Genomic DNA, 26,367 nt, shown 5'->3' with positions numbered 1-26,367 from the left:
AACCCTTCTTTTTTATTTTTTTTTTTATTGGCTGCGGTGGGGGTGCGCAAAACTAAACACCAGTAACGCCTTGGCGTTTTTTTTGTGCGTTTTGCAGAAATGCACTACTGTCCATATCCAGTTCAGCTCAAGAGCAATTATTTTTATTTGTGGCATACATGTAAAAATATAAATTTTTGGCAATAAAATTACTAAATAATAATTTACTAATTAATAAAAACTCCCAAAACATTATTCCGGAAGCAGAGATCCTGTAGAATAAAAAGGTGATAGTTACAAATTTGTATGTCGCAACTGTTTATTAAACGCACATTTTCAGGGGGGGGGGGGGAAATATATATATATATTCCACTTTCTGATTTTATTTTCCCAATAAAAAAAAAAATTTAAAAATCTAAATTTTTTTTAACATGTTAGGCCAATTTGTTTTCTGCTACATATTTTTGGTAAAAAAAAAAATATCGCAATAAGCGTATTATGATATAATGTTAGTCCGGGGTCACCTGTTAGTCCGGGGTCACCTGTTAGTCCGGGGGTCACCTGTTAGTCCGGGGGTCACCTGTTAGTCCGGGGTCACCTGTTAGTCTGGGGGTCACCTGTTAGTCCGGGGTCACCTGTTAGTCTGGGGGTCACCTGTTAGTCTGGGGGTCACCTGTTAATCCGAGGTCACCTGTTAGTCTTGGGTCACCTGTTAGTCTGGGGTCACCTGTTAATCTGAGGTCACCTGTTAGTCTGGGGTCACCTGTTAATCTGAGGTCACCTGTTAGTCCGGGGTCACCTGTTAGTCCGGGGTCACCTGTTAGTCTGGGGGTCACCTGTTAGTCTGGGGTCACCTGTTAGTCTGGGGTCACCTGTTAGTCTGGGGTCACCTGTTAGTCTGGGGTCACCTGTTAGTCTGGGGTCACCTGTTAGTCTGGGGTCACCTGTTAGTCTGGGGCCACCTGTTAGTCTGAGGTCACCTATTAGTCCCGGGGCACCTATTAGCCTGGGGTCTACTGCTAGTCTGGGGGTCACCTGTTAGTCTGGGGGTCACCTTTTAGTCTGGGGGTCACCTTTTAGTCCGGGGGTCACCTGTTAGTCCGGGGGTCACCTGTTAGTCCGGGGGTCACCTGTTAGTCCGGGGGTCACCTGTTAGTCCGGGGTCACCTGTTAGTCCGGGGTCACCTGTTAGTCTGGGGTCACCTGTTAGTCAGGGGGGTCATCTGTTAGTCAGGGGGGTCAGGTGTTAGTCCGGGGGTCACGTGTTAGTCCGGGGGTCACTTGTTAGTCCGGGGTCATTCATTAGAACTGATATTGGTGCTCTACGCTCATTGGGCCGCACACTAAACAGCCCATTGGAGCGTCCATGTGAACCCGGGCACTGATAGTAAGCTCTGTTTAGAAATTCATTTCACAAATCTGTGTGTATTGTTGAAGTCGCAGCCTCCTCGGCATCCTCGCTTTGTATGGCGCCGCTGACGTCGTCGGGGGTGGGGGGGGGGGATTATATAAAGCCCTGAGAACAATAACGGCTGCTGTGTCTTCACAACGCCTGGAGATCTCCGTAGTTCCTTTTTTTTAATGTGTCTCAGCTCTGTGTAATCGCATCAGCGCTCTCATCCCAGCCTCGGCGTCTATCAGCGAATCGCCATCCACCCCGATCTGGGGAGGGGGGGGGGGGGGGACTGTCAACCCCAAGGCTCATTAATGTTTTATTAAACCACCCACTGTTTTTATTCGCAGCCCACGCCGGCCTCGGTCTGTGTGAAGCCGAACGCTCGCACTGTTTGCATACAGAGAAATCTGTTTTACTGCTCCGCTTTTCCAGTTGGGAGGCGCTGGGCTGGAAGCGCCGGATTATCACCGGCGGTGTCCCTGTCATTGTACATACGGCGCCTATTCGCCATCAGGCAGCTGACCTGGACGTCTCTGATGCTGAGTAGGTGGTGTAAGGGGTCCTTAAAATTCACACTTCACATAAGGTGCATGCCACTGTTACCACTTGACCCCTGAATGCATTTTTTGCTATTCAGCACTGCACTACTTTAACCATTTAGGGACTGCCCACCATGTATTTAGTCGGTACTTTGACATTAAATATTTCCTGGGGTTATGCTGCCAAAACCCCGGTATTTTCTTACAGGGCGGTCCTCTTTCACGTAAAAGTGGTCCCAGCGGCTGAATCGCCACAGGATCACTTTTATGGGCGGCGGGAGAGGTCCCCCCCCCCCCTCTCTTGCCGCTTCCTGGTCGTTTTCCCCGCTTACTGGAGCCGCCGGTAGCGGGGAGAACGATCCGGTCCGCTGTCCCCTCAGGCAAGAAGTCGAATGAGGGCAAGATGGCCCCCACTCCACTCCACTCTATGGCCTTGGAGGACCGGAGCAATGTCATAAGCAATGACTTTAACCACTTAAGCCCCGGAAGATTTTACCCCCTTCCTGACCAGGCCCTTTTTTGCGATTCAACACTGCATGACTTTAATGGACATTTGCACAGTCGTGCGACGCTGTACCCAAATGAAATTGATGTCCTTTTTTTCCCACAAATAGAGATTTCTTTTGGTGGTATTTGATCACCTGTGCGATTTTTACTTTTTGCGCTATAAACAAAAAAAAGCAACAATTTTGCAAAAATAACAATATTTTTCACATTTTTTTTAATATGAAATTCCCCAAAAAAAAAAAATGTAAAAATCAAATTTTTTTAACATTTTAGGCCAATTTGTTTTCTACATATGTTTGGTAAAAAAAAATCGTAATAAGCGTATTTTGATTGGTTTGCGCAAATGTTATTGCGTTTACTAAGGGAAAGATTTTTGTCATTTTATTGTTTTTTTTTTTTTTTTTAAACGAGTAATGGCGGTGATCTGCGATTTTTTTTTTTTTTTTTTTTTTTTTTTTTTTTTTTTTTTTGCGGGACTGCAACATTGCGGTGGACAGATCGGACCCTTGACTGACATTTTTGACACTTTTGGGGGGACCAGTGACATTTCTACAGTAATCAGTGCTATAAATATGCACTGTTACTGTAAAAATGACACTGGGAGGGAAGGGGTTAACTTTATTGGAGAGGGAGGGGTTAAATGTGTCCCTAGGGGCGTGCTTCTAACTGTAAAGGGGTGTGGCTTTTCATGTAACCACAGACATGATCCTACATAGGACCGTATGATCTCTGCAGTTACACCAGGGAGAATGACAGACGGCTTTGTTTACATCAGCCGCCTGCCTTTCTCCCTCTGCAGCGGACGATCGTGGCCTCCGGCGGCGCGCTCTTGCCCCCTATTGGCTCGCGGGCGAGTGACGTACCCCTACGTCACTTTTCCCAGGAGGGGCTGACCGCCGCCGTAAATAGTCGTGCGGCGGTCAGCAAACGGTTAAAGAGACAATTTTTTTTTTTTTCATCATGAAAAAAATGACACTTTTTTTTTTTTTTTTTGTAGATGTGAGGTCTTTTTGACCCCAGATCTCACATTAAAGAGGACCTGTCATGCTTATTTCTATTACAAGGGATGTTTACGATGTCCACGGGTCCCTCGTTGGCTGAGACACAGCCGCGGGAGCCAATGGCGCTCAATCAAAGTCAGTTAGCCAGTCAGGGGAGAGATAGGGGGTGGGGGCCGAACGAAAGCTCCGTGTCTAAATGGACACACAGAGCTGCAGCTCGGCTTGGGTGCCCCTATAGCAAGCTGCTCGCTGTGGGGGCACTCAGAAGGAGGGAGGAGCCAGGAGCAGCAACGAGGGACCAGAGAAGAGGAGGATCGGGGCTGCTCTGTGCAAAACTAACTGCACAGAGGTAAATATAACATGTTTGTTTTTTGTTGTTTTTTAACCACTTGCCGACCGCCTCACACAGATTTACTGCGGCAGGGCAGCTCGGCTGCGCATAATCACGTACATGTGTATCACGGGGTCTCTGTGTGATTAGACACAGCAGGAGGCAGACCGTGGGAGGAGCGGGCGCGATCACTGCCATCTTTCAGCGATCTTTGGGGAAACTGACAGGAGAGCTGCCTGCCTATGTAAACAAAGCAGACGGCTCTCCTGTCACACAGACCCAGTGAGATTGTGACTCAGCTAAGCTGAAATACCGATTTCTCTGTGTCTGTCACAGAGCGCCCCCCCACAGTTAGTAAGCACAATTAGGCTCACACTTAACCCCTTGATCACCCCCAGTATTATCCCCGTCCCTGCCAGTGTCATTTATACAGTAACAGTGCATATTTTTTAAGCACTGATCACTGTATTGGTGTCACTGGTCCCCAAAAAGTGTCACTTAGTGTCAGATTTGTCCGCTGCAGTGTCGCAGTCCCTCTAAAAATCGCTGATCGCTGCCATTATTAATAAAAACAAAAAATAAATAAATAAAAAGTCAGAAAATCTATCCTATCGTTTGTAAACGCTATAACATTTGCGCAAACCAATTAAAATACGCTTTTTGGGTTTTTTTTTTTTTTTTTTTTACCAAAAATATGTAGCAGAATACAAATTAGCCTAAACTGATACAAAAAAAATAGATTTTTACATTTTTTTTTTATTGGGAATGTTTTATAGCAGAAAGTAAAAAATATTGTATTTTTTTTTTTCAAAATTGTCGCTCTTTTATTGTTTATAGCGCAAAATCTAAAAACCGCAGAGGTGATCAAATACCACCAAAAGAAAGCTCTGTTTGTGGGGATAAAAGGATATTAATTGTATTTGGGTACAGCGTCGCACGACCGTTCAATTGCTAGTTAAAGTAACAAAGCGCTGAATCGCAAAAAATGGCCTGGTCATTAAGGGGATAAAACCTTTCAGAGCTGAAGAGGTTAAAAAAAGAGACTTTACAATCACTTTAAGTGCCGGTTCACATTTGTGCGATCACAGAGATCGCATGTAATTCACAGAGATTGCATGTAATTCACAGAGATTGCATGTAATTCACAGAGATTGCATGTAATTCACAGAGATCGCATGTAATTCACAGAGATCGCATGTAATTCACAGAGATCGCATGTAATTCACAGAGATCGCATGTAATTCACAGAGATCGCATGTAATTCACAGAGATTGCATGTAATTGACAGAGATTGCATGTAATTGACAGAGATTGCATGTAATTGACAGAGATTGCATGTAATTGACAGAGATTGCATGTAATTGACAGAGATTGCATGTAATTGACAGAGATTGCATGTAATTGACAGAGATTGCATGTAATTGACAGAGATTGCATGTAATTGACAGAGATTGCATGTAATTGACAGAGATCGCATGTAATTGACAGAGATTGCATGTAATTGACAGAGATTGCATGTAATTGACAGAGATTGCATGTAATTGACAGAGATTGCATGTAATTGACAGAGATTGCATGTAATTGACAGAGATTGCATGTAATTGACAGAGATTGCATGTAATTGACAGAGATTGCATGTAATTGACAGAGATTGCATGTAATTGACAGAGATTGCATGTAATTGACAGAGATTGCATGTAATTGACAGAGATTGCATGTAATTGACAGAGATTGCATGTAATTGACAGAGATTGCATGTAATTGACAGAGATTGCATGTAATTGACAGAGATTGCATGTAATTGACAGAGATTGCATGTAATTGACAGAGATTGCATGTAATTGACAGAGATTGCATGTAATTGACAGAGATTGCATGTAATTGACAGAGATTGCATGTAATTGACAGAGATTGCATGTAATTGACAGAGATCGCATGTAATTGACAGAGATTGCATGTAATTGACAGAGATTGCATGTAATTGACAGAGATTGCATGTAATTGACAGAGATTGCATGTAATTGACAGAGATCGCATGTAATTGACAGAGATTGCATGTAATTGACAGAGATTGCATGTAATTGACAGAGATCGCATGTAATTGACAGAGATTGCATGTAATTCACAGAGATTGCATGTAATTCGGAGCGTACTGCTCCAAAAATCACATGCGATCTATGTGCGGTGCACATTTCAGCCATACAGTTTGTATGGCTGAATTTGCACCGCAATCGCATTAAACACGCACATGACCCTTTTTTTTTTTTTATCCGCAGCAGAATCGGATCGCATAGTGGTTCACACTAGTGCGATCCGATCCTGTGCGAACTTGCAGATTGCACTGCAATATGCGATCTCAACTGGGGGTGTCAACTTTTAATTGACACCCCCTGCGTATTGCATATGGCAGTGTGAACTGCCAGGGGTGCGGATGCGATGCGGGAACACGCTGTATATTCGCAGCATTCCCGCATCGCAGAAGTGTGAACCGGGACTAATAGAATGCATTAAGATAAAAAAACCTTCTGCCTTTAGAATCCCTTGGGTTTCTGAACGTATTTGTTTTGGTTTCTTTGTATGTATGGATTGCATGGGTTGTTACCGACATGTGGTGAAAGTTTCATGTCAATAGCACTTTATAAAGCCCATTCACATAGCGCGACTTGTCAGGTATGTCGCGGTCCATTGTGTAGTACAGGAGCCGTTCTAATAGGAGCGACACAAGTCACTCCGACTTAGAAAAAGGGTCTTGTACTACTTTGGGGCGACCTCAGAGCGACTTGCAGAGACTTCCATTATGTGAAGTCTCTGCAAGTCGCGCCGAAGTCGCGGTGCACGCGACTTCACAGGTCGCCCCCCCCGAAGTCGTGTCGCGCTAGTCTGAATGGGCTCTTAGAAACCTATTTACCAAGAAAAATGGTGACGTGTTCAATACTTATTTTACCCACTGTATAGATAAATAAAGGGCAGATAAAAAAATCCTTCATATGTAAGTTTGCAGTAGTTCAGTTTAAGCTTCCTAAAAGAGGACCTGTCTAGAAGTGTGACGGGAGTGGCTGGATATCGGCAGTCCTGGGTGTGCAGAGCACAGGGGCCCCCGCTTCTGGTGTTTGCCCTTTGAAGTGTTGCAGGAAGTGATAGCGGACCTTGTTGACATTGAGCGCTGATAAGACGGCTGCACCCAGCCCCTCCTTGATGGAAACATCCCATCTCCCTCTCACTAAAGGAAGTACTTCAACTTCACTTCTTATCCTTAAAAACCGCAGAGGAAACCATCCGATAATGGTGAGCGGGTGGGGGGGGGGTGCAAAGGGACAGCGTGTTCTTATGAAGGCGGCGGCGGCGGCTCCTGTAGATAATGTGTCCTGTGGACTCTGATGTAAGTGTGCCTTGCTGTTACGTAATGCCGTTGTGATCACATCTCGTTGTTTGCCCCTTTCTTTTTCTATTTCCTTCGTTGACGGACACAGCTCCTGTCATTCTTGACGATTCGGTTATACTGCCCCCTACAGGAGTAGGACACTAGGCAGAAAAAACTTGGGCAGTCCCAGGGGGTATACTCCTTCTCCCTGCTATAGCCACTCAGTTTGTTTCTGCCTAGTCAGGAGTAAGGACCTTGCTGGGATCTTTGGTTCTGGTAAAATATTTTAGATAGACAATTTTTTCCTCCTGTGAGATCTACTGTCAACTGCCAGACTGGGCAACGGGCTGGATAACTAGATCCAGTGGTCACCCCAGTCTGGCCAGTGAGCGTGCGCAGACCTCAGCTCCGCGCTAGGTCGGCCGTGACATGGAATGGGGCTGGCTCTGCGAGTTAAACATCTTGCATTGCCTGGCCTCAGCCTGAGTCGCAGCGTTCCTCCTGGCCGACAGCCCGCCCCCCCATTTCAATGGAGAGGAGGATCTGTCTGGAGCAGTGCCCATCTGGTTCTTGGTATGAGGAGTAGCTGTCCCTCCTCTGCCCCTGGAGGGTTTTGGGGTGGACGTGGTCCTCTCCTTGGGACGGTTGGACCCCTGGGTTCCCCTCCTTCCTGCAGGCACAACCCCCTCCGCCGCTTTAGCCAAGTCCCTCAGCCTGCCCCCCTCCACATACACTGGGGCTGTTTGGGTGGTCTGGTCACTGGCCAGGGATGGGGGCAGGGTGCTAACTGATGATGGGAGCCAGGGGGGGTGCACCATCGGCGACAGGACGATTGACTGTGGGGGGGGTTTGTACCTGGTGGGGGCGCCTGCTAGTGCCCCCTGTCCTGCCTGGATCTGTCCTTGAGGCTTAGTCTCCCAAGTCTGGGTTCCTGTATACCTGGAACCCAGACTTGGGAGACTAAGCCTCAAGGACAGATCCAGGCAGGACGGGGGGCACTAGCAGGAGCCCCCACCAGGAACTTTTTTTTGGCTGAGAGAGCCATGAACACCACGTATTTTCAAATGTAATTCCGTGAGAGCCATACACTATATTTCAGGGGTCGGGAACCTTTATTTAATGATAATATTTATGGGTAAAACAGTTAACACAACATGTTTGAAACTAAATACAAGTAAATGTGTGCATTTTATATATATCGCCCCCCCCCCCCCCCCCAATATGGGAATCAAAGGCATAAACCTGAAATATTCCTGACCGTGGACATCAAAACGCAGAAACATTAATTATTCCTGACAATGGACATCAAATGCATAAACATGAAATATTCAAGTCAAGTTGGATATTAAAAGCATCAACATTACATGACAATGTGGACTGACACGCTGACAGAATTTTACAGCTGGACATAGCAAACTTACTGACATGTATTATACATGATTGCCATGATCAACTGTAAAATTCTGTCAGCATGTCAGCCACATTGTCATTTTCAGGGGTGTGAGGGTGGTATGAGATGCAATTGTGCAGTGAGTGGACTCACCTCCCAGGCAGGCTGCCACTTCTAAAACTGATGCCCCCCTCCTCGTGTCCTGGTAATGGCTCCTCTGACTGCTGCTTGCTGGGCTGGCATATGCTGCCTTGTTTCGTCGCCTCACCGACTGACACTCTCACTGACTCTATCCACGCCATGCCCACGCCTGTCCCGTCCAAGCGTGCTCTAGGCCTGGGCTGGGCCTGGGACGGGCTGGTGGTGCGCAGATGCGCGCACTCTCCCTCTGCTGGTGTAACGCCATGCCGCTGTGCACGCCCCACTCCGCCGGCCTGTTTGTAGAGGCACCGCGAGGCAGCGTCTCGCGGCGCCTGCGCCGTTCTGTGTCTGTCTTCTGTCTGCGTGCCAGATGCAGCCATCAAAAGAGCCACGTCTGGCTCGCGAGACATAGGTTCCCTACCCCTGCTGTATACCTTGTAGTGCCGCCATTTTGTTGTAGCCTGTGTATTCCTATACACGGCGGCCATGTTTATGTAGTCCGGCAGCCATTTTCTTGGGGTTTGCCATTGCAATTAGTGGCAGCCATGGCAGTGGAGCCCTGTGGGTGGCGATTTTGGCGGTGGGAGCCCCTCCTTATCCCCTGGTGTTGACTCCATTTATCTTCCTGATCGCCACATGTAGTAGGTGCCTGTGTCGGCGGGTGGTGAGTCTGGTAGGGTCCTCTCCCTCTCTGCTGAGGATCGCTCTGTGCCTTGTGCTTGGCAACCTGGTGGTGCTGCCAGCACGGTGGGGGTTGTCCCTTAGCAGTGTGTTACATTTTTTGGGGGGTTCCCCTAGTGACTCATGGAGTCTTTGGAGCACATTTCCCCACCTGATCCCCTTTCTGAGGCTCTGGTGCCCTCCGGGTCCCAACCAACTATCCATGCACTGACGGTGGTCCTGGAGTCCCTTGTGTCCCGGATGGAGGCGGCTTGCAGGCAACGGGCTAGCAAAAAGCACCCTCCGCCTTGCTCTGCCTCATCTGTCTCATCACATCCTGAATCTGATTCGGGGGCTGCGGACGTGGGTCCCCCTTCTGGGTCTGCGACCACGCACCTGGAATCCTCGGATTCCTCCACGTCTGCGACCGTGCATGAAAAGGCGCTGGTGGATGCATTGATTGTATCTGTGCATGAGAGCCTGAAGCTGTGATGGAGGCGCAGGTACCCTTTGGCAGTCACAAGCCATCCAGAGTGGCAAAGGTGTTTCCTTTCCTGCTTATTTTGACAGAATTGGGGCTAAAGACTGGGGACGACTAAAGCGTCCCCATGGGGTTCCTAAGCGCTCTACTAGGTGTTGCACCTACGAGGATTCCCTGACTGTTCCACCGGTGTTGAACCCTCCAGTTTCCAGACAAGGCAACCATGATTCCGGTTGAAGAGTCCCCGGCATTTAAGAACTCGGCTGACCGGAAGGCGAAGGCTGTGGCCTGCACTATGTACACCTTAGCTGGTTTGACAATGAGATCGGTATTTACCATTTCCCTGGTGTCGCGAACTCTGACTGAGTGGGTTAAGCTCCTATGCCGTGACTTGGAGGGAGAACAGCTCCCCCCCCCCCCCCCCCCCGCTTTTGCTGAGCTGGCGGGCCAGCTGTTCCAATGGCTGCAGTTTATCTGTGATGCCTCTTTGGATGCGGCTCTTCTGCTTGCTCGCCTCTCTGTTTTGGCGGTGGTCCTTCGGCGTGTCTTATGGCTCAAATGCTGGTCTGTCTGCGGACCAGACCTCTAAAAAGGCCTTGACTGATCTTCCCTTTCAAGGAGATTGCCTGTTTGGAGCTACCCTGGATGACATCATTAAAGGTCTTCCACAGGCTACCAAGGGCAAGGAATCTAGTCCTAGGCATGGACCTTTCGTTCTTGGCTCATAAGAAGTTCTTTCGTCCCTCGGGGTCGACTGACAAGGGCTCGAAGCCTTTCATGGCCTCCTCTGGCGGATCCAAACAATCCTCGTCTGGCAAGCCAAGAACGGGCTTTCCCAGACCCACGAACAAGGCTCCTTTTGCATTAATGTGCACCCTCACCCATATCCGGGGGGGGGGGGGGATATCTTCGCTGGTTTCTGGACCCGTGGACTTCCCTGGTACAAGACAAGTGGGTCCACAAAGTTATTCAGTACAGGTACAAGATCGAGTTTCGCTCTTGTCCCCCGGCAAGGTTTTTTCCTTCCAACCTGCGCCTGTCCCCAGACCGGTTATAGGGTCTGTTTGGGGTGGTTCAAGACCTGTTCCTTCAAGGGGTGATTGTCCTGGTTCCGACTTTGGTAAGTTTTCAGGGTTTTTACTCAAACCTGTTCATAGTACCCAGGAAGAAAGGCAAAGCGTGCCCAATCCTGGACCTCAAGGCGCTAAACTGCTTTGTGCAGGTACAGAAGTTCAGAATGGAGTCAATTCTGATGGTGGTGGCATCCCTGCTTCTGGGGGCGCTGGTGGCCCTGTGGGGTCAGTATCGTCTGATCTATGCCTTCCCTCCTCTCAAGCTTCTGCCCAGACTCCTACGCAGGATCGAGGCAGAAGGGATTCCAGTCATCTTAGTGGCCCCGAACTGGCCTCGCTGGGATTGGTACACCGATCTGGTGCGGCTGGTCACCGACGTTCCTTGGAAGCTTCCTCTCAGGGAGGATCTGCTGTCCAAAGGACCGATCTTCCATTCTGCTTTACAGTCGCTGGCTTTGACGGCTTGGCTGTTGAAAGCCGGGTGCTAAAGAATAGGTTTGTCTGAGTGAGTGATTCCTACGTTGTTAAAAGCTAGGAAATCTACTTTGAGAAAGATCTACGATCGTACGTGAAAGACATACATTGCGTGGTGTCTTTTGGGATTCATCCTCACTCCTTCTTGGTGGCTCGGATCAGAAGAGAGGCGCCTCTAAGTGTAGCAATATGATTACATTTAATGAACGTACAACATTAAGACACTCACGTGATTTATGATTAAAAGAGGCACATCTAAGTATGCAGGCATCCGGGGTAAAGCTGCCCACATAGACCGTCCTCCACACCGCCATCGACGTCATCCCTTCCACACTGCACTCCACGAGCGCTTCAAGCCTCGCTTTCAGATCGATCTACTGCAGGGTAGTCTTCCCGGTCACAATTGCTGACTGAGGGTGGTGAGAGCCGGCGGTGAGGAGGATGGTCTATGTGGACAGCTTTACCCCAGATGCCTGCATACTTAGATGTGCCTCTTCTAATCATCAACCATGTGAGTTGCTAAATGTTGTACCTGATGTTGTAACTGTATTGCTACACTTGGAGGTCCCTCTCTTCTCTTTTATACTCTGTAGCTCCTGCTGGATTTTGCTTCTAATCCCCTTGTTGAGGCGCCATTTGTGGATGGACATTTTATGGTTATGCAACCTATCACAGGGCTTCCTAAACTTTTTTTCGGCCGAGACCCACTTCTAAATACAGTTATTTTTCGGGACCCACTTGCAGCCATTTTTTACGTCATAGTGCCCCTTTACACATCACAGTGTTATACTAGTGCGGTATGACTTAACTGGTTCCCGACCGCCCATCGCAGTTTTTGTAGATTACTTTACTATTGCTTTAGGCCTGGTTCACATGTCTGTGGGTTGGCGGCCCACATTTGTACAGGCATAGCAGCCCATTGCTTTGAATGGGCTGCCATGCCCTTGTTTTCCGCAGAAAAAAAAAGGTGCACACAGCATTTACCGTATTTTTCGCCGTATAAGATGCACCGGCATATAAGACGCACCCAATTTTAAAGAAGGAAAATCTAGAAAAAAAAGATTCTGAACCAAATACTGCAGTAAGATATTTTATATCAACAGGTGAGGGTATAGGCATGGCACAGGTGGTGCTTTAGGCATGGCACAGGTGGTGCTTTAGGCATGGCACAGGTGGTGCTTTAGGCATGGCACAGGTGGTGGTACAGGCATGGCACAGGTCGGCTTCAATCACTTACCTGCTCTCCTGGGCTGCCTGCGAGACATCCACGGCTTCTCCTCTCGTCGTCTTCTTCTGACGGCGGCGGGATTCCTGGAACCGTCCACGGCGCTGCTCCTCTCGTCCTCTTCTGTTTTCTTTGACGGCGGCTCTCTCGGTCCGGCGGGAAGGAGATCGGGCGGTGACGGTGCGTGACTGACGCACGCACCGGCACCGCCCCCATTGCGACGTCAGGACTCAGCAGGCAGCAGGCAAAATGTGTATTTGCCGTATAAGACGCACCAACTTTTCCCCCCCAGTTTTGGGGAAGAAAAAGTGCGTCTTATACGGCGAAAAATACGGTAATAAAATCCAGTGGCCTTGAAATCCATCCTGCTTTTGCACCATCCGACTTACCTGCAGTTCCTGCACTGGCAAGCTTTCTGCGTTTTTATATACGTGCGCCCCACATTTAAAAATGCAGTTTGCATGTGCAGGAACTGCAGGTAAGTCGCATGGTGCAAAAGCAGGATGGATTTCAAGGCCACTAATTTTTTTTACATTCTGCATGCACTTTTTTTTCAGTGGAAAATGCAGGCATAGCAGCCCATTCAAATCAATGGGCTGCTATGCCCGTGCAAATGTGGGTTGCCAACCAGGCCTAAAATAAGCCATCAAGCAGTGTCTGGACTCTGGCCTACCTGGTGACTGGTCCTGGTGCTCAGCTCTGATGCGATGCACTGCACTCTAACGGCTCCACTCCGACTCCAACCCCGAGGTGCCGTCTCCCGTACAGAACAGTGCGCTTGGCAAGGGGTGGGGTCGGAGCGTCAGTGGAGCTCAAGGCCCCGCCTGCCTGCCTGCTCATAACACAGTGTTCTGCTGCCGATGCCTGGGCAGCTCTGACTGCTCTACCGCCGGCGACCCATTCAAATGCAGCTTGAGACCCACCAGTGGGTCATGACCCACAGTTTGGGAACTCCTGATCTATCACATTGCTATAATCTTTTTATATGGACTATAAACCGAAGGAATTATGAATAAATGGTTGTGGAACGAATCATCTGAGTTTCCATTATTTCTTATGGGGAAATTCGCTTTGATATAAGAGTGCTTTGGATTACAAGCATGTTTCCGGAACGAATTATGCTCGCAATCCAAGGTTTTAATGTAGTTGGCATATCGCAGCCGCCTAGTAATGCATGCGAGGGCAGGCCAGCTTCTTACCTATCGCTCAGATGCGTGTCTGTCACCAGCCTTGTGCAGCAGGAGAATCTTTTGCCAAATAATTGCATTGCATATGGGATCGCGTCATCCCGCATAAACGTTTATTTCACAGTTTTTGCAGTTTTCTTTTTTTGTCGGTTAACTTATTATTTATTTTTTTTGCTGTTTTTTTAAGAATATGAAGTTATAAGGTTCCATCCTAATCGTTTCTCTCTCTTGTATCTTGCAGACTTTGCGCAGACAGTAATGAGCGCACGTTTCCGATTGCCTGCTGGCAAAACCTACAATGTACGTGCGTCGGAGCAGGCCCGAGACAGGCAGAGTACAGAGGTTGTGTGTAATATCCTTCTGCTGGATAACACTGTGCAAGCTTTCCGTATCAATGTAAGTAATCGTCTGTGTGTGTGTGTGTCCAATCCACACTATATTACCAAAAGTATTGGGACGCCTGCCTTTACATGCACATGAACTTTAATGGCATCCCAGTCTTAGTCTGTAGGGTTCAATATTGAGTTGGCCCACCCTTTATATTCTATGGGAATGTTTTACATTCTATGGGAATGTTTGACCATTCTTCCAGAAGTGCATTTGCATTACGATACACACAACCTTCTGTGTATAGCAGCCCCCCCTAATACTTACCTGTGTCCCTTCTCTGTCCTGCGATGTCCTCGAGTCCCTCAGCGGTCCAGGACTTTCCCTCCTGGTTGGCTGAAACAAAGAAGCAGCACCATTGGCTCCCACTGCTGTCATTTAAAGTCAGTTAGCCAATCAGGAGAGAGAGGGGGTTGGGTTAAAGAGCAGCTCCATGTCTGAATGGACACACGGAGCTGCAGGTTGGCTTGGGTGCCCCATAGGAGGGAGGGGTCAGAAGCAGCAAAGATTATGTCTCTGGTAGGATATGGACTATGCTGTGATAAATCTGGTCTCTCAGTGGCGTCACTAGGGTTGGTGTCACCTGGTGCAGGAAAACATGGTGTCACCCGCCCCATTACTGTCCTCAGCCTTCCTTCCCCTCCCCCTCACAGCACCCAATTACTGTCCTCAGGTCCCCCCAGTGCCCCATTCCTGTCCTCCGCTCCCACCCCTATAGCGACGCCACTATTGTCTCAAATTTTTTCTAGCTCTCTCTGTAACAATTAATCTATCAGGAATCAGATCTATGTCTTCATAGGCGAGTCAGGGCTGAGGCAGGAGGGCGTACAGTATATGACCAAAAATACACCTGACCATCACATCTATACTAAGGTTCCTTTCACACGGTCCGCCGATCCCCGCTGAGCAGGCAGATGACAGCTCCATCTCCGCACTGTGTGCGGAGAGGGAGGTGTCAGAGCCCAGCTGCTGATTCCCCTATGGGGAATCGGATGAGAGCGGACTGCCTGTCCGTTCTCATCCAATCCCATCCGATCCCCTGGATGGATGGAAAATAGGGTTTCCATCCGTCTGGATTTCACGGACAGGATCGGATGCGGATGGCAGCAGGTGTCAGCGGACATGTCCCCACTGACATCCGCTGCCCCATAGGGATGCATGGAGGATCCGATCAGGTCAGCCTAAAAAACTGACAGGCGGATCCGATTGGATCGTTCGTGTGAAAGGGGCCTAAGGGGTTGATGTACTAAAACTGGAGAGTGCAAAATATGGTGCAGCTGTGCATGGTAGCCAATCAGCTTCTAACTTCAGCTCACCCACTTGCCGGCCGCAATACTTGCAAACCGCAACGTGTATATATAAGTGGTTTACCGGGGTTATGGCTGAAGCTGGAGCGCATACGTAAATTGTACACGCATATGTAAACAATGTTCGCACCAGACGAGAGGTATCGCCACAAACTTTAGAGCAAGAGTAATAATTCTAGTGCTAGACCTTCTCTGTAACTCTAAACCGGTACCCTGCAAAAAAAATTTCGAGTGTCGCCTATGGAGATTTTTAGGTAGAATAGTTTGTCGCCATTCCACAAGCGTGCACAATTTAAAATCATGATATGTTGGGTATCTACTCATCGTTGCATCATCTTCCATGTCTTACAAAAAACATTGGGGTATATGTTGTGATTTATTTTTATTTAATTAATTAAAGTGTATTTTTCTCTATCGTTCATCGACAGACGCAGCTCCATCTATTCAGAGACTATAGGGTTATGCTCCTCCTATCAGGAATAGGCACAAGGCAGGAAAAAAGCTTAACCACACCTATGGGGGCTGTCCCTGCAGGCATAAACCCTACACACTCTTCTATCATCAAGCAGTTTGTTTCTGCCTAGTTTAGGAATAGGAATTAGCTCCCTGCTGGGACTTCGGTCTTGGCTATTATGGGAAAGTTTGTTAGTTTGTGATTTTTTATTTTCACTAGTTAGTTCCTGAGGACCAAGAGCCAGAGGAACTACAAGCAACAGACGGCATAGTTTTGGCACTGGATAATCTAGATCCTTAAGGTCTCCCAGCCTGGCCAGCGAGCGTGAGCAGGTTATAGTCCAGAATTAGGCCTCGCCACGACAGTGTCCCGACGGATGGGGACGAGCCTGCGAGTGGACCGTTTCGCATGGACACACATGACCTGGAACACCCTGAGTCGCAGCTTCCCCTTGGCTGACTGCACCCCCATCCCATGTGGGAAGTGATCTGTTTCAGAATGGTGCCCACCTGGTATTGTGGTATGGTGAGTAAATTTTCCCCCCAAGAACCCCTGGCGGTCTCGGGCGGACGTGGGCCATTCCCTGGAATAGTTGGACCTTAGGGGCTCCCTCGGTTCCCCTGACACCTCAGAGGATTGGTCTTGTGTACCCCTCGGCATTCCCCTACCCTGAGCAGGTTTTTACCTTGGGAGTGGGGGCGGTAATAATACGGTCACTGTGACGCTTATTTGAGGGGGGTGACTTGTCCTGTGTGGGCCCCTGGTCAGGGACCCTCCCATGCCGGTTGTTCTGGGCCCCCTTTTGGGGGTCCTGGAGACTGCATGGCGTGCAGTGGGGGCCGCCATTTTGCTGTGGATCATAATTTTTATATTCCCATTATATTTTATGGGTAGCCATTTTTCTATAATTCGCCATCGAGAATGTATGAGCGGACATTTTCCTGAGGTCCATAGGCTGGACAGGCATGCGGCATGGCTTTTTAAATATAGAGGCTGAGCTTTCTCTTCCTCTTCCTGTACAATCAGTGTCAGTTTTATTTTTGCACAGATCGTGCTGGAAGTCTCCTCTGTGGTCTGGTAACGTTTTCCCTGGGTTCCCTGTGGGCTTTTCTTCATTCTCTTTGCTATTATCTTATAATAACCAGGGATTGTGAGCCCGCACTTATAGCGTTGGGACTGCGTTTTTGGCGGTCTTAAAGAGACACTGCCCAAATATTTTAAAAAGTGTACCATGGAGTCCCTAAGGTAGATTTTGTCATTGCTAATGCTTCCAGCCGCATACGCCCTCTGCCCTCACCTCCATCAGCAGGGTGTTCAGACTCTGAGATAGACATGGGCACCGCAGATGCAGACCACACTGAGGAGTCGGTATCGTCGCATTTTGATGGTGAAGAGGACCTCATCAGCCGCGCGGGAACGTGCTTTGGTGGAAGCTCTGATAGTTTCAGTGCGTGAAACTTTTAAATTGGCTGATGAACCCACAGTGCCGGGTTCGGGCAAGGTGTTCCCTTGTCCAGAATTGTTTCATACTATTGTGGATGAACAATGGCGGCGCATTAAGCACATGTTAGTGGTGCCTAAGCGTTTTGCACTAGATGGACTGTACCACCAAAAGTGGTTTCCCCCGGTGTCCAGGTTGAATAAAGCGACTCTGGTACCAGTGGAAGAATCTCCAACTTTTGCGGACCCCGTGGACAGACGGGGGGAATCCTTGTCCCGCCATTTACACCTGATAGCAGGTCACATATTAAAGACTACCTTTATGAATGTTTTGGTAGCGCAGACTGCTATGGAATGGGTGAAGTTACCTAAAAGTAACTTGGAAGCCTAATGGTTCCCTCTGCAGTATTGGAACTACTGGACTAGTTGGCTCAAGCCCTGGTGTTCATATGTGATACGTCCCTGGATTCCCCCCCCCCCCCCCCCCCGTTAGAGGCCAGGGCGTCGGCAGTGGGGATTGCTATTAGGTGCGTGGTGTGGCTAAAAAGCTGGTCGGCGGACCAGGCTTCTAAAAAGGCCTTGACTGATCTTCCCTTCTCAGGGGAGAGGCTGTTTGGATCCTCTCTGGGTGAGTTGATCAAAAAGGCCTTCCTTTAATGCTCATAAACGTCTTTTTAGTGCCTCCGGGACGCAAAAAAAGGTAAATCATTAATGTCTTCTGGGGGTTCCAAGAAGCCGTGGTCAGGGAAAGCAAAGACCGGCCAGTCTGGACCTGCAGACAAGTCCTCGTCTACATGAATGGGCGCCCTCACCCGATTCTGGGGTTGGGGGACGTCTTTGTTTCTTTCTGGGACCCTGGACCTCCTTGATTCAGGACATATGGGTTCACGAACTGATCCGAATTCTGGTCTCGCCCGTCGGACAGGTTGTTCCCATCCAATCTTCGACTATCCCCAGTCCGGTTAAGGAACTTGTGATGGGTGGTACATGATTTGCTGTCGCAAGGAGTGATTGATTGTACTGGTTCCTTTTCAGGAACGTTTTCAAGGGTTTTATTCAAACCTCTTCACCGTCCCCAGGAAGGAAGGTAAGGTGCGTCCCATTCTGGATCTCAAAGGCCCTGAACCGCTTTGTGCGGGTACAGAAGTTCCGGATGGAATCCATTCGCATGGTAGTGGTGACACTACACCAGGGAGATTCCTTAGCCTCCATTGATATCAAGGACGCATATCTACACATCCCTAGTTACGCTAGGCACCAGCGGTTTCTTCGCTTTGTGGTCGCAGAAGAGCATTATCAATTTGTGGCGTTACCCTTTGGTCTCGCCTCAGCTCTCAGAGTGTACCAAGGTCTTAGCACTGGTATTGGCATTGTACTGGTATTGGCATGGTACCTAGCTGATCTCCTGTTTAGAGCGGACTCTCCCTCAGTCTTGTTGGGGGATCTGACGGTCACTGTCAGAACTCTGCAGGATTTCAGTTGGAACATCAATTTCAAGAAATCCACGCTGACACCTGTCTTGAGACTGGATTATCTGGGCTGGACTCTGGATTCAGCCTTGGCCAAGGTGTTTCTTACCCCGGATAAGTTGCAGGAGGCGATACGGTTGTTGTTGGCAAACAATCTGTCCTCTCTTCGAGTTTGCATGCAGGCCTTGGGCCTGATGGTATCAACCTTCGAAGCGGTTCTGTTTGCTCAGTTCCATACCAGACCTTTGCAAAGGGAGATTTTTTGTCAAATGGAACAAGAATCCAAAGTCCTTGGACTCTTTGATTTGGTTAAGCCACAACACGAAGTCTGCTTCTTTTGTGGTGGATTCAGTCTCCAGCACTAAGCCAGAGCAAGTCCTTCCTCCCATTGTTTTGGTGGTGACCACGGACGCCAGCCTTTCAGGCTTGGGCGAGGTGCTGAGGAAGCTCTGTGCCCAGGGTACCTGGACAATGGAGGAGTCAAAACTACTAATAAATGTTTTGGAGCTCAGAGCAATAAAGCTTTCTCTAAGCCATTGGATGACTTGTCTGCAAGATTGTCTGGTTTGGATTCAATCAGACAACGCTACGGCTGTGGCTTACATCAATCACCAGGGGGGCACCAAGAGTGTCTTGGTGGCCAAGGAGGTGGCCGAGATTCTGGCCTGGGCGGAAAAAATTATTCCAGCCCCCCTGTGCTGTACTCATTCCAGGTGTGGAGGACTGGCAAGCGGATTACCTGAGTCATCCGGTGTTGGATCAAGGGGAGTGGTCCCTGCACCCGGAGGTGTTTCATCTCCTGCGTTTTCGGTGGGAGACTCCCGAGGTCAATCTGTTTTCTTCTTGCCTCAACAAGAGGGTTCAGAGATTCATAGCCAGGTCTCGAGGTCCTCTGGCCGAAGCCACAGATGCTCTGGTGGCTCCTTGGGGTCAGTATCGGCTAATTTATGCCTTCCCTCCCTTGAAACACCTGCCAAGGCTTCTGTGCAGGATAGAGGTGGAAGGTATTCTGGTGGCTCCGGACTGGCCTCGCCAGTCTTGGTACGCAGACCTAGTAAGACTGGTCGCTGATGCTCTTTGGAGACTTCCTCTCAGGGAAGATCTGCTGTCTCAAGGTCCGATCTTCCATCCTCCTTTACAGTCGCTGGCTTTAACGGCATGGCTGTTGAAAGCCAGGTGTTGAGAGATAGAGGTCTTTCTGACTGTGATTCCTATGCTTGTGAAGGCTAGGAAATCGACATCTAGGAAGATATGGTATATCATCGTACGTGGAGATCGTATATTTCATGATGTGAATCACTGAAGGTGCACCCTCGCTTGTTTTTAATAGCTAGTATTTTGGCCTTTCTGCAGAAAGGAGTTAAACAGTGGTTGGCTTTGGGCACTATCAAAGGCCAAGTGTCGGCTTTAGCTACGCATGCTTTGATTCGTACCTTTATACAGGGAGTGTGCCATATGGCTCCTCCGAGAAGGTCCCCGCTGCCGCCGTGGGATCTGAATTTGGTATTATCTGTTCTTCAAAAGCCTCCTTTTGAGAACATTCGGGAGAATTCTCTGCTTTCGTTGTCCCAGAAGGGATTGGCTGCATCTGCGGCGACCATATCCAGATGGATCAGGCAGACGGTAGTTCAGGCTTATTCACTGAAGGATCAGGTTCCTCCTTTCCCGGTGAAGGCGCATTCTGCAAGAGCGCTGAATGCCTCTTGGGCTTTTCGCCATCAGGCGTCGATGATGCAAGTTTGCAAGGCGGCAACTTGGTCATCTGTGCATTTGTTTACAAAATTCTACGAAGTAGATGTGTTGGTATCTTCGGATGCTTCCTTTGGCCGCAAGGTTTTTCAGGAAAATAAAGAAAACTCTTTGAATGAGAAGGTGGGTCCAAACTTTTGGTCTGTACTGTATATACACACACACGTACATGAATTTTATTGGCCAGTCTTTGTCCGTAGGGTTCAATATTGAGTTGGCCCACCCTTTGCAGCTATAACCACTTCAACTCTTCTGGGAAGGCTGTCCACTAGGTTTAGGAGTGTGTCTATGGGAATGTTTCATCATTCTTTCAGAAGCGCATTTGCGAGATCAGACACTGATGTTGGTCGAGAAGGCCTGGCTCACAGTCTCCGCTCTAATTCATCCCAAAGGTGTTCTTTGGGGTTGAGGTCAGGACTCTGTGCAGGCCAGTCAAGTTCCTCCACCCCAAACTCGCTCATCCATGTCTTTATGGACTTTGATGAATCGCCCCATGTATGGTCACCTGCGCTGCGGTCTTGGCTTCCTTGCATAAGAAGCTGCTGGAAGGTTCCAGGAAGCCTGAACTTTTTATAAGACAGCGAGTGAAGCGAGGCACGCCAAGCCTTCGCGGCAGCTCAGGCGAAGATCACACGTTTCCAAGTCTGCGCACATCTGTTATTTAAAGCCAGGCGGCGTTCTCTAGAGGGCCGAGCTGCGTACTTGGCTGTTACAACACCCTCGGCGCGGATCTGCCGCCTCTCCTCACAGCAACCTGTCATGCGAAAACAGTGACAGTGGAGAGAACATGGATCCCTCGCACACATAGAAGAGTCGCCCTCATGAAGACGTCTGTGTGTGTGTGTGTGTGTGTGTGTGTGTGTGTGTGTGTGTGTGTGGTGGGGGGGGGGGGGATCATTGTGGAACCGTCTCTGAGAATGTGACCGCAGACTAAAACAGTCCCTGACCTTCTGCTGATCTCCTAAAATATGTCTCCAGGGACCGTGTAACCAATACTCTGAGCCACTTCTCTGGGTTGTCTGTACATGTCTCAGGGGGGATTCTGCAGCTCCAAAGAAAATCCAGGGGGGGTGACTTAAAGGAACACTCCTGTTGTCAACAACCCCCCCACCCCCCTTCCTAGAAGTCCCAAATTAACTTTGCTATAAAGATTCCTGTTGGCTGAAACTCCCCTGGTCAGTTTTCTTAAAGCGGAACTGAACTCTGTCCATAAACATTGTCTATTTATAAGGCAGCAATCGCTCGAGTGACCGGCATGGGCACAGGTGACAGCGGCAGGAATCTGCTGATTACCGCTGCCGTGTCTTCCACCCGCTGAGCCCCGTACTCTGCACAGCGACCAACGCACCTTCAACCGATTGTAGCCCCAACTCTGCTGTGCAAATTGGAGACTTGCACAACGGTACCTTTCCTTTCTTTTTTAATTTGTTCGTTAAGTTAATAATTTCATTTAGTCATATTCGTTCTGTTAGAATGATTCGTTTTTGGAATTCTTTTAGTATATTCCTTATCTTTTTTTGTACGATTTCAAAAGACGGCTATATTCGTTCTGTTTTATTCTATTTCATTCTTTTATTTTCTATTCTATTCTTTTACTTACTGTTCTATTCTGTTTTATTCTATTCTATGCTATTCATTTATATTATATTTTATACTGGTTTTCTATTCTATTCTATGCTTTTCCTTTATATTCTATTTTTTATACAGTTTTTTTTTTTTATTCTTTTCTATTTAATTATGTTCTAATCCATTTTTTTCTATTCTACTCTATTCTATTATTTTATCTTTTTATTCTATTCTTTTCTATTTAATTATGTTCTAATCCATTTTTTTCTATTCTATTATTTTATTTTTTTATTCTATTCTTTTCTATTTAATTATGTTCTAATCCATTTTTTTTCTATTCTACTCTATTCTATTATTTTATTTTTTTATTCTATTCTTTTAGTTTCTGTTCTGTTTTATTTTACTCTATTCTTTTTTTTTTTTTTTTTTTTTTTTTTTCTTTTTTCTATGCTATTCCTTTATATTCTATTTTATTTGGTTTTATTCTAATCCTCTTCCTTTCTGTTTAATTATATTCTAATCCAATTTTTCTTCTATTGTATTCTTTCTTTCTTATATTCTGTTTTCTTTTCTGTTTTATTCCTTTATTTTATTCTAGTTTGTTTTATTCTATCTTATTTTTTTCTTTTCTATAATCAATTTTTTTTACATTCTATTCTTTTCTATTCTATTCTTTTTGTATTTTCTTTTCTGTTCTTTTCTATTTTATTCCTTTATTTACTTATATTCTGTTCTATTCTTTTCTATTCTATACTTTATATTCTGTTTTTTTTTTTTTTTTTCTATTCTAAACATGGACCTGTAAACAGGGACATGTGACTCAGACTTGTGCAGGTCTACAATCTTGTCCCTGATGTCCTTTGACAGGTCTGTGTTCTTGCCCATGATGGTGAGGTTTGAATGGAAGAAAGAGATTTTGTTGACAGGTGTCTTTTTTTTTTTTTTTTTTTTTTTTTTTTACACATAACGAGTTGTCGTTAGGAGCATCTTCTTAGTCCGGGTTCACACACATGCGATGCAGGAACCCTGCGAATCCACTGCGGGTTACCACATTGCATTCAACTCACAGGCAGTTTACACTGCCATAGGCGAATTGCTGGGGGTGTCAATTTAAAGTTAACGACACCCCCAGATCAGTTCGCATATCGCAGTGCGAACGGTCAGTTCGGACATGAATCTGATTGCATAGGTGTAAACACACATGCGATCCGATTCTGGTGCAGACCCAAAAAAGGGTCCTGTGCGAGTTGTGTCCAAATGCGATGTGAATTCAGCCATACAATCTGTATAGCTGAATTTGCTTGCACAGACATCGCATGTGATTTGCAGAGCAGTGCGTTCCAAATCACGTGTGATGTCTGTCATCGCGTATATGTGAACCGGCTCTTATATTGAGAGAGGCGGTCTGTTCTCATCCGATCTCCCCATAGAGGACAGCGGGGATATGACAGCTCCGTCTCTGCACACAGAGCGGAGATGGAGCTGTCACCCTGCTCAGCGGGGATTGGCGGATCGATCCCCCGCTGAGCAGAACGGACTCCTCCGTCGGGCGGTGATCTAAGCCTAAGGCCCCTTTCACACATGCAGACCGTTCAGATCCGCCTGTCAGTTTTTCGGGCGGACCTCAACAGATGCCCCATGCATTCCTATGGGGTAGCGGATGTCAGCGGAGACCTAGCCGCTGACATCCGATCCTGTCCATCAAATCCGGACGGATAGAAACCCTACTTTCCATCCGTCTGGAGGATCAGATCGGATGAGAATGGACAGGCGGTCCGTTCTCATCCAAATCCCCCATAGAGGAGAGCGGGGATCTGACAGCTCCCTCTCTGCACACAGAGCGGAGATGGACCTGTCATCCGCCTGCTCAGTGGGGGATCGGCGGATTGATCCCCCGCTGAGCAGAACGGGCTCCATCGGGCGCACCACCCATGTGAAAGGAGCCCGAGGCCCCTTTCACACAGGGGCACCGTTCAGATCCGCCTGTCAGTTTTTCAGGCGGATCTCAGCGGATCCCTCATGCATGCCTATGGGGCAGCGGATGTCAGCGGAGACATGTCCGCTGACGTCCGGTCCGATCCTGTCCGTCAAATCCGGACGGATGGAAACCTTATTTTCCATCCGTCTGGTGGATCGGATCGGATGAGAACGGACAGGCAGTTCCCCCATAGAGGAGAGCTCCGTCTCTGCACACAGGGCAGAGACGGAGCTGTCATCCACCTGCTCAGCGGGGGATCGGCAGATCGATCCCCCGCTGAGCAGAAAACGGAACGGACAGGATCAGGCATGTGTGAAAGGGGCCTAACCATTCGTGTGAGAGGGGCCTTAGGATACAATGTATAACCTGCTTCATACTACTGCAACATTATAACAAACGGATACCACTTGCAGCACTTATGTATGAACTGATACAAGATAACAAGAGCTATTTATATGACAATTAACAACCTAGGAATATCTATCATAACCTTGGATTTTGTTTAAAACCTTCACTGACAATTAGGCAAAGGCTTTTGCCACTCAAGTCCTTATGGTGCACTGGGGTCATGTGCAGTATGAAGTCGGTTATATAGGCCCTAGATTGACCCTCTAGTATTGACTTCTAGATTCCATGAGTAGATTATGTCTGGTAAAGTTGATCCAGGGAATATCCCATTGCCTCTCGGGGGATCAGGAAGGAACTTTTTTCTCCTGCTGTAGCAAATTGGATCATACTTTGCTGGGGTTTTTCACCTTCTTCTGGATCAACTGCGGGTATGGGATTGTATGGTTGGGTTTTCTTTACTGTGTTTTTTTTTTTGTTTGTTTTTTTTGGTTGAACCGGATGGACTTGTGTCTTTTTTCAACCTGACTAACAATGTAACTATGGTCCGGTGTTCCGTGAGAAATGCCTACCCTTGTCACTTCCGGTGCACCTACGTCACCACCACGTCATTGAACAGCTAAGGAGCTGACTAGTGCGCATGCACGGAAGGTATGAAATGATCACGGCAGTGTGTGTAACGTGGCGGTTACATTAAAACAGCTCGGCTGCAATATGAGTCATCTACGCTCCTGTCCCTGGCACTTCCCTGATCTCGGCTAGTAAATATAAAAGTGGCGGCAGGTGTATGAAAAGATAAATCACAGAGCCGAGAGCCGCTTTTATATTTACTAGCCGAGATCAGGGTAGTGACAGGGACAGGAGCGTAGATGACTCATATTGCAGCCGAGCTGTTTTAATGTAACCGCCACGTTACACACACTGCCGTGATCATTTCATACCTTCCGTGCATGCGCACTAGTTAGCTCCTCAGCTGTTCCATTACGTATCCGGGGCTGTGAGCATGCGCACTGCTGCGCTGCTCAGCAGGAAGTGACAAGGGTAGGCATTTCTCACGGGGTAGGTAATTCTCACGGAACACCGGGCCTCTCTGTTTATTTGTCTTGTCTGCGATAGATGTTCAGTATGTGTTGTGGTGATGTCTTATGTACTTTGGGACGCTGTGATTATCATGGCTTATGCATCATGGACTAGTAATGTGTTTTTATATTTTGCATCAATAAATTGCACCCCAATATTACCTACCTATTTTTCTTGTCTGTAGTTAACCAACTTGGTGCACTATTGGAGGGCTATACCGTCCAATGAGCACACTTTTTCTTTATACATTTCTTTACATAGTGCCTGAGTTGTTTGGAGACCATCATCCTACCAACATACCAGGGCGAGATGTCTCTTTGCTACAGAGTAATATTGGGACTTTATCTATACGATAGGACTGTTATTTACTTATCACAGGAAGCGTTGCACATTTCTTGTTGTTTTATGATGATTTGAAGGTCGTATGTTCACCTTTGAGACAACAAATTCACAGCGCTCACTTTTTTATTGTTTGATGTTATTTACTTTACCTGTCAGTGGTCATAATGTTCTGGCTGATCAGTGTGTGTTTGTGTGTGTGTATATGTATATATATATATATATATATATATATACACACACACACACACACACACACACACACACACACACACACACACACACACACATATATATATATATATATATATATATATATATATATATATGTGTGTGTGTGTGTATATATATATGTGTGTGTATATATATATATAAATATATATATGTGTGTGTGTATATATATATGTGTGTGTGTGTGTGTGTATATGTGTGTGTGTGTGTGTGTGTGTATATATATGTGTGTGTGTGTGTATATGTGTATATATATATATATATATGGACACTTGGG

General features: G+C 47.4%; 1 protein-coding gene across 2 annotated transcripts in view; it reads left to right on the top strand.

Moving 5' to 3' along the window:
- Window positions 1-26,367, top strand: part of PTPN4 (protein tyrosine phosphatase non-receptor type 4) — a 215,690-nt gene that overhangs the window by 27,406 nt on the left and 161,917 nt on the right. Inside the window, exons 1-2 of one of the 2 annotated variants that reach the window (XM_082261049.1) lie at window positions 7,110-7,132; window positions 13,987-14,141. In XM_082261049.1, coding sequence (XP_082117175.1) covers window positions 14,004-14,141 — 138 coding nt within the window. In that variant the 5' untranslated portion in view covers window positions 7,110-7,132; window positions 13,987-14,003. Of the gene's footprint in view, window positions 1-7,109; window positions 7,133-13,986; window positions 14,142-26,367 lie in introns of those variants that run through there. The other variant, XM_082261048.1, reaches the window with a different exon arrangement.

This window comes from Pelophylax lessonae (genome assembly GCF_965119305.1).
Source record: "Pelophylax lessonae genome assembly, chromosome: 6".
In the NCBI taxonomy this organism is placed as follows: Eukaryota; Metazoa; Chordata; class Amphibia; order Anura; family Ranidae; genus Pelophylax; species Pelophylax lessonae.
Note: the sequence above shows the minus strand (reverse complement) of the source record. Positions and strands in the feature narration are given on the sequence as shown.